The following is a 19,486-nucleotide window of genomic DNA, read 5'->3' as shown; positions in this document are numbered from 1 at the left end:
CAGGGCAAGTATAGATAATGGTCACCCAGGCATAAATTAGTAGAAAATACAGTTTTAGTTAATAACAGCTGCTCACAGTTACTAAGCAACACATGCCAGTGTCACTAAGCAATGTACTCCTCCCAATGTCACTAAGCAACTTAACTCTTCTCTGTGTAACTAAGCAACACAACTCCTGATATTGCTAGACTGCTACCAGTGTTGCTAAGTAACTGAAACCCTGCCTTATACAAAGGAACTCTAAGCACTATTTCTATCTGTCATCCCCAGTGTTGCTATTGCTTCCAGTGTCAACCTAATGCTTGCATTTTTCAAAATAAAATTGACAAACAGATCCAGACATCTCAATGATTATGAATCTAATTTGCTAATTCATTATATGAAATCATTGCAAATGCTGAGACTAATTAGATTAGCTAGTCAAACATAAGATCATCTTACAAACGTTATAATATACACACATATTAAACCCTTTTCAAATGAAGGGCATATGCCAACACACTGAGTGTATGGTATACAACAACACAGAGGTAACCACTGTGCACACTTACTAAACTGCTCACCTGATGCCGATGTAATGGGAGTGGCTGGCAGCCCATTTAGGTTGACAGCTCCAATCTGCTGAATATGGCAGGGGGGAAACGCCACACCAGGACTTAGGTAACTACCATGTGAGGTTGATAGAACTGTTGTCTGCTGCTGCATCAGCTGCATGAGATGAGAGCGTCAACAAAAGTGTGATTCAAATTAAACGTTTATTGTCCAGAGTGGGATTCTAATGTATTTCTGTTTCTATGTCTACACATAGAGGATAAGTTAAGTACCAATCAATAATCTGCATTACTAGAGATCATAAAAGCACCACTGAAATCACTTAAGTTGTTCTGGTAAACCATAGCTGCTTAGTACCAATTAAACATTTAACAAACTTCACATTATCAACTGGTAAATGGTTATATGGCTTGGATCACCTTTCACATGTCTGTTTGGTTTTGTTTTACTAGGCAAAGGCACATTATCTATACATACTTCCCAAGTTTGCTATCCCAGTGTCATCTTTGACTTCCCACTCTACTTCCTCTCAGCCGTATAATATCCAAAGAGATTATAGCGATCATTTATCTAGTTAGTACATACAATATCATTATTCAGAATTTGATAGGTTCAATAGGTATCACCTTCACTTGTCTACTTCAGAAAGTTTGATAAATTATTGACAAAAAGTGTCGGACTGGGGCATAAAGGTCACACTGGGGTAATGCAGTCATATGGGCCCATGATTAGCGCTGTGGCGGCCACCATGAGAGAGTGCATAGTTTTGGCCCCTTGATAACTATATAAATGCTGCTAGTGTACGTGGGATAATGTACCAGATTAATAACAGCAATAGACTGTGATATAATGTAATATAACATAGTATGCAGTGTAATGGTATAGGGGATCGATGGTGTCTAGATTGAATTGTTATGGTTGACCATGCTTAGTGAAACCCATCTAGTTAGACGCCAAAAGATAGCCAACAGCGCCTAGATATACAGTAACGGAAGTTAGACACAAGTGTTATGTTGACGGGAGCGTGATCAACAGTCACAAGGTTGACGTGAGTTTTTCATGTTTTTTTGGTGACAACGTCAACATAAGTCAACATGGATGCTCGCCATGCTTCGGGCTCAGTACACTCTTATAATCTAACTATATGCCCACTTGGATGGTAAAATATGAACCAGGTCCCGTTGTGTCTAGCTTTCGTTACTGTCGATCTAGACGCTGTCGACTATCTTTAGTCATGTAACTAGACGCGTTTGACTACGCGTGGTCGACCATAACATGGTTGATCTAGACACAGACAATCTGTCGACCGAATACGCACTATTGCAACCGCCTTTATGCCTTGTACTTCCTTGTGTGCTGGCTCAGTCTCCTCATTCACTTCTCAAAAACTTCAGGATAGAAATATCATTTTGTTGAACCTTGCCTGCAAGTCTTTCCATAAAATATTATCATAATACACTCCCAACTCCTCCGGTGATCGTCTAACAATTTTCCTTCTTAAACCTCATCCCATGCACATTGCCAAGACTCAACAAATCTTTAAATGTTCCTGAAGATTGATTTCTTCAATGAAGGCTATTTCTCTTCCTCTTTGTCACAATTTTTACATCTACTCTGATTTACAGCAGCAAGTCACATTCATTATAGTAGCCCTTTCTATTGTGCTGCGTCCCATTGTACATCATTTGTATTGTGATATCCTCAATGTACAGTGGAATGTACAGAGCTGTATAGTGTCGAAGCTTTATAAAGAAGGTGTAACAATAATCTTAAATAGCGTCATACAACTAATTCAACACAAGGGGGCAATGTTTCCTAACAATTCTCAAGTATAATTAACTCCTTCCCTGTAGGTTGTTCTTTATCAGCCCCAGGGAGCCAGTGACGAGGATGATTTTCTCTTTTGTAGCTGTGACGTACTATGTGTATCGCTCCAGCTCCCAATCCCAGCTCTGTGCCTTCCCGTCCTTAGCTAGCTTTCATTACATCCCTATATCTCTCCATTCACAGCTTCATTTTTAACCGGTTGTGCAGGATCCAACCAATCCATATTCTATTTCATGTTATTACAAGCCCCATCGCTCAACAGTACAAGATTTATCACTATTTATTCCAAGTACCATATCTCCAGGTTAAAGCCCTATATCTTCCCTCTTCCTGTCCTCCTATTTCACTTGCAGTGTGAAATTCAAAATGTGACCCTTTTAGTAGTCAAATCCGACATTAAGGAAATAGTTCCTGAATCTGTACTCTTAACAATTATTGTATTGCCAGCTCCATTTTCTCTGCTTTATACATGTATTTCTAGGTTATTAATATTGTACACACTATTGGTCTCTTTTTAGTTAGCTGAGACACTGCCGTCCATTGGATATACTATACACACAGGCTGCTGTGTATAGAATGGGCCTGCAGGGGCGGGGACAACTGAGCCTGGTCCATTCCAGACTAATGCGTGTGACATCATCACACCAGACAGCTGTACTCTTTATAGTAATCTGTATGTCATTCCAAACCAACAACGATATGAGCTGTGAAACTGTCCAAAATAAATCTTTATTTGCATTGCATGCAGGTTGTCTTCTCACCGCTTGTGCATAGGCGCTATATGGGCTTATGGGCAGTGCCAGCGATGGGGTAAAGATTCCCAGCTGGCCAACCATCTGCTGCATTCGACGCAGAGTTCGCTCCTTGTCTGTGTCGGCAAATTTCACCACAAGGCTGGAGGAGGCTCCCTGGAAGCATATAATAAACAACAAAGTAAATCATTGTACATCTATTTCTTTCATGATTATGTATCTCTTGGCAAAGTGCTTACACATAAGAAATAGAAGGCATAAATCTGAAATTGTTGGGAACATTTATTTAGACTGAGTGACACATTGTCGGAGTTACATATTTCTAGTGTTTTTTACTGAAATCACTACAATCTGGCAAACAAGATTAGCGCCACGCTGTCTAAACCACACTTTGATGGCCAAATCTGATCTGGTTGTCGTGCAGTAAGACTGAATTAATGGATCACACAAAGCCCAATCTGTGGCAATTACAGTTGTTGGCAGATAGCAGTAATTGGCCATACATTTTTTACGCTTCAAAGGATAAAAATATGATTACATATTTAGCTTTCCTGGCAATCATCAGCAATTGGTGGAGCATATGTTGCAAAGTTGAGCCAATTTGGGCTAAATGGTCTACAATGTATTCTTTGTGAATAGGTATATATGAGAAAGGATATACATTTTGTTTAAGGAAGAATATATCTACTTTCTCTAAGTGAAGGGTTTATTTTGCATTATATGTATCTGCTTATCTAGTATAACACTTCAATAACAATGAATGCTCAGGAATTTGCATATTTACATTTACAATAACAACATTTATTTGTCTCTATATTTCTATTTTGGTCCCTGGAATGCCTTAAGTAGATAGAAGGATGATTGAGGGGTCTGGATGATGGAAAATGAAGACAAACCTGATGCAGTATATTTATATAAGGCTGGCCTTGTGACAGTATTCTCTCCTGAAATATGGTGGTCAAGGTGGTATAATGACATGAAACACTGTCAATCAAGTAGGAGTACATTTTCTAAAGCTATTAAAATGAAAAGAGGTGATGTTGCCCATAGCAACCAATCATATTCTTTTTATGGTCCAACATGCAAAAAAATAAAATATATATTTTTTTGGGTTGCTGAAAATTATTTCTTTCTTTTACCACTATTTATAAAAAATAACAGAGATTGGCAATCCATAGCTTTGTCGAGATACTGACCTAGAAACGGCATAAGTGTGTACAAAAGGGCACACCCCGTAAGTAGCCTCAAACGCTATATTAAGGATTTCAGGAAATTGGCAATAGGCAACCCTGAATTCAAATGGAAGCTGCCTCTTCCCTTGGAGACAACTGAATTGAAGAGCAAAGACTAAAATAATTACAATTAAATAATAAAAAAACAGTATACAGTATGTAAAAAATACCATAAAAATGTATTTTCCTCTAGTGGTATACTGGACTTGGCTGTAAGGACAATCTTTGTTTAAAATACATAGGTCCTTATAAAAAATGAATTAACCATGTCCGATGTCCTGGTAAGCTGGGTGTCCCGAGCAATTCAGGAGAATTAAATCCGCACAATCATGGGTACTTTTTCAGACTCTAATTGGATACCGTAATAATGACCATCAGTCGGAAACTGCGACATCAGGCCATTTTATTGGCACCTAATCGGATACCCATCTCAGATATCACACAGTTGGTGATATACACATGGCAGATTTGCAGGATTTCACTGCAGGACACATAGATGGTACCTGACAGTGTAATGGTAGCTTAATGAGCTATAGGTCATGTGCTTTGTGCTATTAATATTCTGGGATGGGGATGTGAAAAGTATTAGTTGACTTTTCTTAGTCCAAACTGTTTTTGGAAGAATCATTAACCATTGACTATGTTACTTAAACGTATGATCATATCAACCTATCAGTTCTGTCTATATTTGGGCAACTGCAAGCTGCTGAATGTTGCCTGGTTTTTGACCAGGGAATAGAAAACTTACTGGCATTGTCTGACTCCCATGTAGAGCATGTATCGCTGCCTGAGCCTCAGCATGAGAAGAGAACTTGACAAATGCACAACCTGGAAAAGAAAAGGGAGAACAGGTTGTACATACGCGGCAGTAAAGACCACTCACTGATACCCTATCAGATCAGAGAGTACATACTGTATATCTAAATGAGTCAGCAATATAAACATTTCTGATTGGTACAGTGACTGAGGCGATTTGATAATTGTCACTTGTAAATCTTAAAACAACCTAGAGTACGAATGATTCTATAGTAAACATATTCCCCCCAAAAAATTGTGGGGTAAAAAAAAAAAAACATTTCTAAAAAGGAATAAGATTACATTACATGTCCCTCTTTTTGTTTTACCTTTGCTGCTTCCATCAGGTCCCCGTAGAACAGAACATTCCTCAATCGATCCAAAGGCTTGAAACATGCTAGTCACTTCTTCTTCTGATTGCTGCTTGCTCAGCATCCCCACAAACAGTTTGCGGTCACCTGTGGCCCAATTTTCAAGTTAGTGCCACCAAGTCACAACTGTCATTGTGCTAAAATGACTTACATGCCAATATCCGCCAGTAGAAACTCTAACATGTAATTGCTGGAGGTTGTATCAAAATATACGAGCAGCTCAGCACTGGTATTTTCTATTACCAGTGCAGTTGTGCTTCAAAGAATGTAGGGAACCTACTCTACCCATAAATGGCAGGCGTTATTCTTCCACCAGTAAACAGTGCATCTTCACCTCATACTATTGCATTGTGATAAACATGGATGAATCAACTATTAGATTTCTTATCGTCAACACGCTATACTTTTACTTTTTTTTTCTACCCCCCAAAACTTTCCTCTCGGTGAAAACAGGATGCCATGTTTGTGGGGCATTTAATGAGACTGACCTGCAACTGAGACACATGTGAGTATTCGTTAAAAATGGAGGAATTTTGCATTCTTACAAATGTCTTTGGTACAATTATATTTAAAAAATTTTTTGGGATGTATACAGATTTTGTATTTTGTCCTTTTAAAACAGGACACGGTCACTAGGTCGACACGATGACGGTGAACATACATTATGTCTACCACTAAAAGTCGACAGGGCTTACTTAGGTCCACGCATGAAATTGGTAGACGTGGCTGAGTTTGACATGGTCGGAATGTCGACACAAGCATTAGGTCCACAATGGGAAGGTCTTCAAAAGCTCGACATGCATTTTCACATTTTTTTTAGCCGTTATGTGCCGACAGACGGTATTTTATACCCTACCATCCACTACGGCGTGGAGGGAGAATAGTGTAGCGTGTCAAGCACAGCGAGGCACTGCGCCTGAAGCGCGAGCCATGCGAGGGGACGCAGTACACTGATACGGTGTCCATGTCAACTTACTGGGAAATTTGGGACAAAGAGATGTGAAAACTCATGTAGACCTTTTGACTGTTCGAACTTTCCATTGTCGACCTAATGCGTGTGTCAACCTTAGCCAGGTCGACCTATTTCATGTGTCAACCTAAGCCATGTTGACCTTTACTGGTCGACCTAATGTATGTCAACTTTCATAGTGTCAACCCTATGACCCATACCCTTCCCAACTTCGTCCCTTAAGTCACACCAAGACAGTTTTTAGTGATATCCATGCTGGAGCACATACTGTAGTACCTCAGTTACTTTTTCTTAACCAACTATGCTGAGCTGAAGCCTACAGTAGATATCTGGACTGTAAGGGGTCAATTTACATAATGGGGGGGGGGGATGATGTTGCCCATAGCAACCAATGAGATTCTGTCATTTCTCTATTGCATTCTAAAAAATTACAGACAGAATCTGATTAGTTGCTATGGGCAACATCATCTCTTAAATTTTAGAGCCTTCAGTAAATTTAAATTCACTTAGTGTGCCTTGAGGTTCGAGGTTGGGAAACATTGTTTTAAAAGGTACTTTTATCCTGTGACTGAGAATTGAGCGGGATTTAAAATGGCAATAATATTAAATGCAAAATGTGCCTTGCTTTGTGTTTAATGAAGAATTATTGCAATTGTAAAAACCACTGCTAGTAATTGTAGCCCTATGTTGTAGAGTTTCCCAAACTCGGTCCTCAAGGATCAGTACCGGTCCAGGCATATGCATGCCTTAGCACAGATAGTTACATCACTCTGATTGACTGAGGTACTAATAGAGCCTGTGGCCAAGAATGGATATACTTACTGTAAACCTTGGACTGTTGTGAACTGTGTTTGCAGCCACTGTTTAGATGATTACCTATTTGTTTCCACCAGTATAATTAACTACTACAAGTCAAAAAGCCAAAAATGTATTGTGTTACGCCACAGTCACTTTATAATTATTGCTACAAGAGTATGTGTTGAAGTGTGAGGGCGAAATGGCGTTATAACGTTGTATAACCTGGAATTGAGGACAGTTGTAATTGCAAATAAATTCAGAATATCCATTCCTCCTCTTTTAAAGAATATCCACAACATCATTTCAATCCCCAGGGAATGTCAGTCAGCACATGAAAACCATTTCTTTAGACTGATGCTTAAATATGCGCACAGAAATACTACACACAGCATGTAGAAGAACATGACATAAAATAACACAACACAGATAGAGTATACATGCAGAATTTGCCCACCCATACTTACAGTGGCAAACCAGCCACATGTATACATCTAGTGTGTACTGACTAAAATTCATGTGAACATACAATGACAAATGTATTGATTGAATCATATGTTATACACATACATTGGCATGCACTTATTCTTATGCATGATTCAAATGCATGTATATGCCATATGTTTGCATGCAATCACAATGACATGATACGGTTTTGCATCTACTGCATGCCTGTAAACAGAATGGAGGAGCACATATTCATGTGTAATTCATGCAGAGAGACACGCAAACGTCAGTAACCCACTAAACGTTCCACAATATTGAATTAACATACTACTACACACAGCTGATACAGACCCCTCCTCCCCACACACACAGAGCATCCCCTGCCATCTACCTCCTATCTTTTATGCTCTGTTGAACACTCACTCCCCTCACAATCTCCCTCCACACAGACATACACCAGACCCCCCTTTCTCCCCCAGGAGCCTCTCTCTCTCTCTTCACCCTCTGATTGGCAATTTCACATGCTGTCCAGCAACCATAAAAATTTGTGTCTGAAGCTCAAGCTGCATCTGGTTGCTATGGCAATGGGCTGTACCGGCACGCAGCGTGCCAGGGCGATGGTGATGCATATTGCAAGGGTTTAAGGAGTGCTCAGCTGCTGCAGACAGTGCCGGCAAAACCAGGTCAGGGAGGTTGGACTAAGCAGGGGAATGTGGGGATGCAGGACTGTATAATGATAATGAAGATCCCTATACTCATAACCATAACCATCCTTCGCTGCACAATGAGCCTGAGTATATATCAATAGAAACACATGATACTGTTGAGTGAGATGAAGTATCCTGTAACTCATATGCACATACAGATGTATAATGGTGCTGGGTATCTGCACTGTGGTTGCTTTTTACACCATACTCAGCAAATAATGGACACAGAACTCTGTATGAGTGTGCTGATAAACATACATGATAAACACAACACAATGCAAAGACACAGAAGGTTACTTTCCAACACAGACTTAAGGGTGCAAATATGAATCATCGCCAAAGAATAAAATATTTGCTTTCATCTAACTTGCCCCAGACAGATGAAAACGAATGGCCAATTAGTTATGACTGTAGTTCAGATGTGCACTCTTAAGCAATGTTATTAAATAACTCCTCCACTAATAATATACATGAAAATAATGAAGGCGCCGGCGGTCCTGTATAAGATGGCACATACAGCGATCGATGATGGTATGCTGTAATGACAATACAGAATATTACTGCACTCTGCCCTTTATACTGCTGTGTAATATTGCGCTGTATTTGTACACTGACCACAAAACAGTGCAATACATACTGCGGTGTATAATGAAGATATTCAGATAGAAGTGGTTCAAAACCAAGCCTATAATGGCGCCAATCCAGTTTCCACCCAGATCTTTCAAAGCACATATTTCAATAGATACATTAATTAGATACTTGAGAAATCGCCTGTTTCATTTAAAAATGTCTTGAGATCCACCAATCTGTCTAGGAAACACGCTGAACACTATCCACACTGCTCCATATAATGATGATGAGAATGTACACATTGATAATGACCGAGCCTCCCAGTATGATGCTGTAATAATGAACATGCTGTGCCGTATAATGATGCTGCATATCTGTACATTGATAATGAACATGCTGGGATCTGGGATGTATAATAATCAGCACACAGCCTTGTACCATGATGGCTCCTTCAACTGAAAGGAGATGAAACAATGTCCAGGTAACATTGCTGGACAGATACCCTGATCAGGGGGAGCATTACAGGATACATACCTCCCCGGCTCTCGCTGTCTGCAGGCTTCACCTGAATGGGTCGTGCCATCTGGAACCAGAGAACACGCGGGATAAATGCTTCTGACCCAAACCTTCATCCATTACCCATACATACATGTTTTGTTTTGCAAGTGCCACATTGTACATTTGGAGCAAAATTATGGACAATAATCCCAAGAGTTTGCAATCTATTTTGAATTTACAAACCAATATATGCTATAATAAGCATGAATCCATCTGTTTATAAATAATGCCGTAGGATGACTTCCATGCACAGTGTGGCACTTGCCCAATAAAGGATTCCCAACTGATTTGTCAGCATCAGACCGCTGTCAAAGAATCTCGATGATCAAATGATTTTACTTTTGACATGAACAGTTGTAGATCGTGTGCGGTGGGTTCAGGGTTAGGATAGGTACCCACTGGTGCTAGAGAATTCTGCGTTTAGCATGCATTATTAAAGCAAGTAAAATGCATGTAAACAGATGGAGCCATATGAATCACTGAACGGACGCCATACCTAGGTACATTTTTACATGCATTTACTTACATTGTAACATTTCCGTGCATTTGATGCGTTTCAGTGCAGTTAACAATTCATTCATCTCTTAGTATGCAAATAAAAAAATAATCTCAAATGCCAGTGGGTACATAGCTTAAGACTGCTCTGCATCAGTAGAGATAATTACATGAATGGTAAGACCAATGTATGTATGTATGTATATATATATATATATACACACAGCAAGAAGATCAATCCCTCCAAATATGCTAGTTATATAAGTAGTACAGTTATTGCTTTGTGCCACCGTGCATACATGCACCGTAAATAGTTCTTTGTACATCCTTCATGCTCATGCTAGATCACTCATCAGCCGGGTCTCCATGTTTTTTTATTTACTGAGCTGATGGCCAAACACCAGACTAGAAACAAATAAGAGGGGGTGAAGCTGACATAATAACATCACCGTACTAACGATGGTGCTGATCTAAGACTGTGCCTCCTAATTCTATGTATTAGACATTGCCTATTCCCACATGTACAGAACATGGCATGCAGAGATAAAGATGGGAAAAATACAACATCTCAGAATTCACGCAGTATGTCAGGGAATCACCTCTGGCCCCTACGTCTACAATAACCTTGGATATACAGTTTGAAGCCAGATTTGATCACAAAGCCCTGGGCATAACTGTACAAGCATTGTCATTTGTAATATAGAAATATCAGATACTCTGCATGGAAAACTTATTTAGCAAAACAAGCATATGTGAAGTCTCTCTATATATACTGTAGAATATGCAGCTTTATTTCAAAGTATTTATACGATATTTATAGTGTACATCAATCTTGTAGTTTGGATAAGTAGAAAAGCATTATCAGTATTATACCCTATTTTCTAGAGTTAGATGTATAATTTACACATTTCCCCCCTGACAATTGCCTTTTCTTTATTGTGTAAATGCACCTCATCTGCCCCAATAGTATAGGGATCCATGTTTTTATTGCATCAAAGTACAATAAGGGCGTGTTTGTGCAAAATGAGTCCATGCTTCCAAAGATAAATGTGCACATTCACCTGCCAGAAGACAGATCACTTGCAGTAGGCTGACACTGCTACAGAATACAAACTGTTGTTGATTACAAATGACGTTTGAATCTGATTGGCTGATTGCATTTAAAACATCCCACACACACACAGCCAGACACACACAATAATACTATTACTATTAGTAGTGCGGCTACTGCAATCTACTCACATTATTGCATTGATATTTGCAACCAGTCTACAACATTGATTCTTTTAAGGGGCAGGTAATGGATGCCTATTGATTTGACCTTAATTAATACTATCATTTTTCATTTTCGCCTCGGACCTCTGTGTAATCTCCTTTTACATGGTTAATGCAACTTTATTATTTATTAATAACACATGCCGAACATACACGGACTATAATGTGTATGAGTTGTGTACTATAACTGTAGCTACAAAGACAGATATTTTAGAGTAAACTTGACACATTTTCTACTCTCCCTAAAATGCATGCATCTAGCAACATGGATGTGCAAACAGGTATTTTACAAAAGTCAAATATCAGGTGCTGGTTAGGGCTGCATTACCAAGCTGCTAATCTCAAGGAATAGGCAGTTCACAAGCATATATAGGAAAACAAACTATGGAAGAGTAGCGCTAAAAAACATACTGATCATGGATCAATTCAGTGACTATTTATATATATATATATATATATATAGATATATATAGATATATATAGATATATAGATCTCTCTCTCTCTCTCTATATATATATATATATATATATATATATATATATATATATATCCCATTAACTTCTATTAAGGAACTTTAAATTGTAGTGAGAAGTCCAATATAATTTTTAGTTCAATAGTTCAATGCAGTTTTATATTTCACATCATTAAAGTTGCATAACAGATGGATGCTTGATGTAAGCAATGGCAGCCTCACTAGAAGGCGATCTCTGTAGTGCTGGTGTCCATAAATTGAAGTCTCAAGGTCCCATAATTGAATGTTGTAATTATTCCTGAGCTGGTTCAAGTCAGGGTTGAGTTTCCTCTAATGTGTCCAAGTACAGTACAGCTGACGCGTATCGTTGGGATATACACAACTTTTTCTAGGGTGATCTCCTTTGCTCCTTGTGCAGGGATATATACCAGTATAACAGGAAGTACAATCATACAAATATCCTATTGATCCATTCTGAAGTGTCGTAGCGGTTAGCGCCGGAGGCATTTGTAATAAAAAATGAGGAAAAACTTTTTTTTAGAGGGTACAGTGGGATTGTCTTGGGTCCCATAACAGCTGCATCCTCTGCACCCTGTATAGTTATGACAAAACCATAGTCGAAGTTTTCATGTGTCAACCACTGCTAGGTCGACATTTTCTGATGTGGACCTTGTTCATGTCAACCATTGATTGTTGACCTAGACACTGTTGACCAATCAACCAGCTACCCTACCACGTATGCATTGTGGGTAAGATGAGCCTAGCTGCAGCTATATGTCAGTGGTTCAGATATAAATTGTGTCATACTCAGCAGGAGTTCCTATGACTTCTTGCTTTAAACTAATAGCATCAACATGTAGGATATGTAAGGAAACATTCAAAGATCATAGTCTAAAAAGGAGCACAGATTGGTATTTGATAAGAGAAACATGCATTATTTTATTCATAATCAAAGACTATCTATTGATACAGCCCTGTGATGGCTAACCTTGACACTCCAGCTGTTGGTGAACTACACATCCCAGCATGCCCTGCTACTGTTTTGCTATTTGGCCATGACAAAACTGATGCAGGGCATGCTTGGATGTGTAGTTCAACAACAGCTGGAGTGTCAAGGTTAGCCATCACTGATATAGCCTATTGGAATGATGGTCACAATAGGTGCACAGAAAACATTGAGTCTATTGGTAAACAGCAGTTACAGGGTTAATGCAGGAATGCAGTAGTAATGAAGAGGTTAACAACAGTGGTGCCAATCACAGGCTAATAGCAGGTAGCCAGTAGCTAAGTACTGCACAGCCTGTGTGCAGTGATGTGAACCTCTTCCAGAGTAAATATGGTTGAACTCACCATTGGGCATCCTTATGCCCAACACTTTATAAACTTCAACCATAACTTAACTCTAACTTAATTAATACTTAACACTAAAATAACGACACAGACACAAGTGCTGGCGTTTCAAAACATGAATGTCAAATTTATTTTTAACAACTTATTAAAGACTATCAAAATGGTGGCGGCACCAAAGAATGGTCAAGATAGGAAAGTGGGGGTAAGCATCACCATACCATCCATACACCGCTGGGGATCACTCTCCCAGCACCACCACTCTTGCAGATGGTGCGGCCGTCCCCCGTGCAGAAGCATGGCCTAAGACAATCGATGTCAGGGAGAGTGCACCCACTATCTACAAACTCACACAACTCACACAACTACACAAGATGACCATTGTTTATTGCCAAAGCTAGTCCTAAGACGCAGCACCGCCACCGCTCTAAAAGAGATCATGGAGGACCAAACCAGCCGACAAGCCGTCCATGACTGCACAATGATCTGCAGGTCCCTGATAATCAGCGACCTCAATTCCAGGGCGGAACACCACCCCAAATCATTGCCACCTAAATGGATGACTAAAACTTCAGGGACCCCAAAGTCCCGCAAGGCTCACAACATTTGAGCCTGCAATACACACCAAAGCATACCTCGCACACCTAACCATCTAACCGTATGAGCTTGCGGGAACACACACACACACGCGAGGCCCAGTACACGAAGGAATGGCCTACCACCCACACAGGCTTGTTGTCCGATCGACCTGAAATATTACAAGAGATTAATATTGACGTCGCCATGATCTGACATACAGAATTCAATCGCGCACCACACAGGGGACAGAAAAGAGATAGACCATGGCCTACCAGATTTTGAGGCACAAACATAAACAACCCCGGAGTAAACTAACAGGTACGCCATGTCAGATTAGAATTAAAGGCTGAATTGTGCCCCCCGGGGGAAATGTGAACACCTCAAGACCCCACAGTAGGTTGACGAGTGCTTATGCATCCAGTTGACCATGGTGTAAAGTGACAGATAAATTAGTCCGAATTTATCTGGGAAACACTGCCGATCACCATCGACCCAGAGACTGGATCTCTGCGTCAGAGCAGCCCTCCGCAGCAGCAGATGTAGCATCCCCAATCCGAAAGGAATGCAACCCAAATTCCTTAGGATCGAGGCTTAAGGCCTGCAGCGCCCGACCCAGGACATAACAGAACTGATACTTGGTAAGAGGTGATCAATCCTCATGTATCAACCATGCGCCAGGATGGTCGGGACGCACCTGTGAGAAGGCCTCTGCCATTTCCACAGGACACACCCTTTCCACCGCACACGGGAGCAACAACAGCCACCTCCCCCGACCAGCCTGGTCCGTCTTGGATTGTCACAACTGACATAATGCCAAGTCCGCTTGGACCACAACATCTTCCACATCTAAAGGTGAGGGCAGCCGCTTGGATGGCGCCACCAACTCCCCAATCCTGAAGACACCACGATATTCCATCGCATAAGCCAACTTCAACAACCAGACCTCATACCAAGGCCAACAGATGTCCCGGAGGGCCCCCAGCAGTGGTGGGAGCAACGAGATATCAATAGTGCGCCTGCAGTCTGTGGTAGCTGGCGAGGCACGTTGCCAGCTGCGCAATGCCCTAGACACTAGAAAAGATCTCCACTGGTCCGTCCTGCCGTACAAGGCGGAAAAGAACTAAACCTATGATAACAAACCCTGGGAATAATCGAAGGGCGCCTGGCTGCTTGGGGGCAACCAGAGGGACCGCTGCCCCTACCCACTTCACTGTAGCCTAGAAGTGTGCCACCCCAGGGGGTCACCGGCAGCTGCGCAGCATCTGCCACCACAGCCAACGGCGTCACCCCCTCATGCTATTTATGCTATCCTGAGGCCTAGTCCCCGCTGCGGGACGCCCGCCTCGTGGCCTACTAGGCCTTGAATCACTTTGCCCTGGACTGCTAGCTGCCCCCCGGGCTGCGGGATCCCCGCTTCCACACACGATATCCTGCACCACGGGCACTACCCCTGCCCGACTCCCTTGACGCGCCACCACCACCGCCGCTCAGTTGAGCGAGTCGGCGCACGACCGCGTCATCAGCCTGCGCCGCAACCACTAGAGAGGGAGCCACCTGACCGTGAGCAGCCACCACCTGACGCTGCGTACCCCCCCCATGCCCCTTTCTATCCTGCCTAATCCTCCTTGAACACCCTGATTGGCTCACCCCTATCTCATTTACAAATGACCTGATTAACTAACTAAAGTGTCAGCATGTCAGCACCCTTTAGTGCAGGGGTGGGGAACCTTTTTTGTGGCAAGGGCCGTTTGTATGGGTAAAAATTCCTTCGGGGGCCATATGTAAACATTTGTCCTGCTGCAGCCATCCCACGCTCCGACGGCTGCCGCTGAACAGGACTGACAGTGTCCGGCTGCTGCTGATTATGAGGAATCTCGCGAGAACTACCGAAATCTTGCGAGAATACCCCTGTACTTGACTCCCGGCAAAGCCGCCGGGCGGGTGGGCTGGCCACACAGGCTGGCTACGGGGGCTGTATACGGCCCGCGGGCCTGAGGTTTCCCACCCCTGCTTTAGTTGTTCATGTCTCCTCATTGCTTATTCAGCATTCAGAGTTTCTTTCTGCCTGCACATGTGGAATAGCACATCTATTTGGCGGTCATGGCTCCCTTTTCGTATAAGGGTTACACAACCTGTAGACAGGATTTCCTGTCTACAGGTTTTTTCCAAGAAAGGATTTCCTATTGTGTGCATGTAATCCATAGAGAGGGAATGCACAAGTTGTCTGATTAACCGCTCGGACCCCAGTCTGTGTCACAACTGAGGTCTTACATTGGGCCTAGGAATTATTGCCACATGATTTTCAGCATTGCTACACCCACTAAATGCCTTAGTACAGAAAAATTGTACATTGGAAGTGGACAAAACACTCAGTAAACAGACTTATTACATCTGCTAAAGTTCTTACCCATTTTGATACAAATCTGTCCATCACACTGACATGTGATGCTATACCATATGGCATTGGAACAGTGTTGTCACATCAAGTGGGAGATGGAAGCAAGAAAATAGTGTTTGCTTCATGGTTGTTGACAATAGAAAAGAAGAATTATGCTCAAATTGATCAAGAGACATGGGAGTAAAGAGATTTCACCAATAGCTGTAAGCAGGGGTACCGAGAGGGGGGGCGGGGGTGGAGCAGGTACAGTTTACCCAGGCCTGAGCCTGTCAGGGGGGCCCTGCTTTGGACACACAGGTTTTTTTTTATTTGGTGGCGAGTGCGCTGGGTCTGAGTGCGCCAGAGTCAGCTGTTCAGTGGCAGCATTGGGAGTGCAGATGTGGGCGGGGTGTGGGGGCAGTAGCATCACAGAGGTCTTTCTGTGTCGATCTGCTCTCCGACTCCAGGGCCTGCTGAAAGCCAGCCACGTGACTAGGGAGTTTACCGAGGCTTGGCGACAGGAGGATACTTAGGGTAGCCCCTGGGTGCCAGGAGGAACTGGGTCAGAGAGCGGCCACCTCCCACGGGAGTACCACCCACTCTGCATAATCCAGCCCGCCGTGCTCCCCACATTCCCATCCCAACCGCCTCCAGCAGCAGGTGCCAGTGCCATGTCTCTAGTCTAGCAGTCCCAGACCTGGTTCCCCTCCCATGTCCAGGTCATTGTGTTCCAAGGTGGAAGGCTGGTGGCTGGTTGTTCTGTGTCTCCTGCCTCCCTCCATGCTGCTGGGGCTGAGATCCAACTCTAGAAGTCAGCATGTAACCCCTGGCAAAGAATGTTAACCCCTGGCAAAGAATGTAACCCATGGCAGAGTATGTAACTCCATGGCAAAGAACATGTTAACCCCTGTGGCAGAGCATGTAACCCCTGGCAGAGCATGTAACCCATGGCAGAGCAGGTTAATCCCATGGCAAAGAGAATGTTAACCATTGGCAGAGAATGTTAATGAGCATCTTGACCCCCTAATATGCAATGAGCATTATGGTTTGTGGAATAACATGTAATGGGCATTATGGCATGTGGTAAAATATGTAATAGGTATTACGGTGTATGGCATAATGTGTACTGCCCACTACGGTGTGTGGCATAATGTGTAATGATCATTATGTCATGTGGTACAATATGCAATGGATGTGTGACATGTGTAATAGGCATTACAGTGTAAATGTTTGTCCCTGCATCCCCCTTGGAAGCAGTGGCGTAACAATGGGCCCACAGAGTGTGCGGGGAGCTCTGTCCGTGTGGGCCCCAGGAAGTTGTTATATCGGGGCCCAGGATTCCTCTTGGTGGCCCTGGCTGTAAGGACAAAACATCACAATGATAACTGATCATAAAACCACAAAAGGGAGTTCCAACCATGACTACTGCTTGTCTTCAACAATGGTCATTGTTCCTGGGTGCACGTATATACAGATGTTAATAAAGGTGAAATTCACTACATCTAAGAAAACAACTGCTGTTATGTGAACCGTCAGCAAGAAATGATGTACCAAGGTTTGCGGGACAATGGGCCACAATTCATGTCCACCAAAATTCCAAAACTTTGTGCGGAACAAAGGCATTAACATTATACATCAGCTCCTCACCAACCAGCCACCAATTATCGGTTTGGATGAGAGATACTGTATGTGCAAACGTTCAAAACAGCTACCAAGTCCCTGCACCATGAACGTGTGCAACTGCAATACAGGATTGACAACTATCTGTTTACATATCCTAGAACTCAGTGTTCCAGTACCGTTCAGCGGTCTCGAGGCGCTTGATAAAACTGAATGTGAGACAAAAGTTACATGCAGATGTGCCTTCCTACATCGATTCTCAATACACGATGCAGCGCGAAGTTAGCCCCAATGTCCCAGTGTCAGGCATCTAGTTTAGCAAATCTTCTTTGCCAAAAATGAGTCTTAGTTGCAATGCGATGTGACTATTACCACCTGGAGGCTAAGTTGATCAATTGGATATGTGCCAATTGTGTATTGCGTGTAACGGAGTCTAAATATGGAGCAAAACAGAACTTGCTGCAGATGCTACTGTACATTCTAGTACTTTATTTACAGATTCAGAGACTCAGTTGCACACACTCAAATAAGTGTCATAAATAAATCAGCACAGTCTTCTGGTTGGTCCTAGATACAGTATATCATGTTGCGACACAGAGGCATTTCAGAAGAAAGACACTTGCGTTAGCACAGTCTTACAAGACCTGGCATATTTGGCGTGACTGCAGCAAAGATTTATGAGAACACATCTGTAATAGACAATTTGAAAATGTTCATCAGAAACCTGCTCAGACCTACCACTTTGGTGAAGAAGCTCTGTGATTACAGAGGAGACAATTGGCAACTTCCAAATGAAGTCCTCTGGTGTATGTTATTGAAGAGGGAGGAGAATTATGGCAATGACACACTGACTAAATAATAAAGGCAAAGGCACAAACGGACTGTAAGTCAACACCTGGACATAGCCAAGCAAGTGATGTTTATGCAACACTTACAGGCTTGTCAAAGAAACTGTTCCTGATGCTATGGGGTTACATGAGCTTTAGGTTCTGTTGGTGACAACATCTGATCCTAAACCTTCTAGTGTTATTTTGGCTGAGCAGCCTGTCACTCTTGGATTCAAACAGCGTTACCCAGACGGAGTTCGTATGGCATCCTAAGGCCTCATCTGTGCCCATCTGCAACTTGATACAAATGTTGCTACAGATGTATTAAGCCTTAACAGGAGATAAATACAAGGGTGATAAGGCGAGATAAACGTCCAGCCAATCACCTGCTAACTGACTTTTTTCAAACACAGTCTGTAACATGGCAGTTAGCAGGTGATTGACTGGACGTTTATCTCTCTTTGGGGCAGATGTATTAAGCCTGCTGAAGAGATAAACTGGAGATAAAGTGGAAGGAGATAACGCACCAGCCAATCAGATCCCAACTGTCATATTTCAAACACAGCTGATTGGCTGGTGCGATATCTCTTCCATGTTATCTTCAATTTATCTCCAGTTTATCTCTTCTCCAGGCTTAGTACATCTGCCCCACTATCTCCTTGCATTTATCTCTTGTTAAGGCTTAATACATCTGCCCCAGACCAGTGATACTGACTGGTGCATCCTTCAACACCCCCATCTGTCGCACCATGATAAATTGCACCAGCCCCAGTCCATTTCAACATGACCATCTATGTGCAGTCAGGGAAGCCGAGAGGTATACTGGGCCCCGGTGAATTTTTTGGGGCATGGCCTAGTCGCGGGAAGCGTGACCACCTCCTGCAATTAAGCCATGCCCCAAAATGTTTATGGTGGGT

General features: G+C 42.3%; 1 protein-coding gene across 1 annotated transcript in view; it reads right to left on the bottom strand.

Annotated features, from left to right (window-relative positions):
* Positions 1 to 19,486, bottom strand: part of CELF5 (CUGBP Elav-like family member 5) — a 129,962-nt gene that overhangs the window by 10,163 nt on the left and 100,313 nt on the right. The window contains exons 3-7 of the mRNA XM_083181472.1: positions 9,553 to 9,601; positions 5,488 to 5,616; positions 5,112 to 5,191; positions 3,141 to 3,287; positions 564 to 708 (exon numbers count right to left, since the gene is read on the bottom strand). Of these exons, the coding sequence (XP_083037598.1) occupies positions 564 to 708; positions 3,141 to 3,287; positions 5,112 to 5,191; positions 5,488 to 5,616; positions 9,553 to 9,601 (550 nt within the window). The remainder of the gene's footprint in view (positions 1 to 563; positions 709 to 3,140; positions 3,288 to 5,111; positions 5,192 to 5,487; positions 5,617 to 9,552; positions 9,602 to 19,486) is intronic.

Source organism: Crinia signifera, chromosome 1, assembly GCF_055691185.1.
Source record: "Crinia signifera chromosome 1, ASM5569118v1, whole genome shotgun sequence".
NCBI lineage: Eukaryota > Metazoa > Chordata > Amphibia > Anura > Myobatrachidae > Crinia > Crinia signifera.
This window is presented reverse-complemented; position numbering and strand designations above follow the sequence as displayed.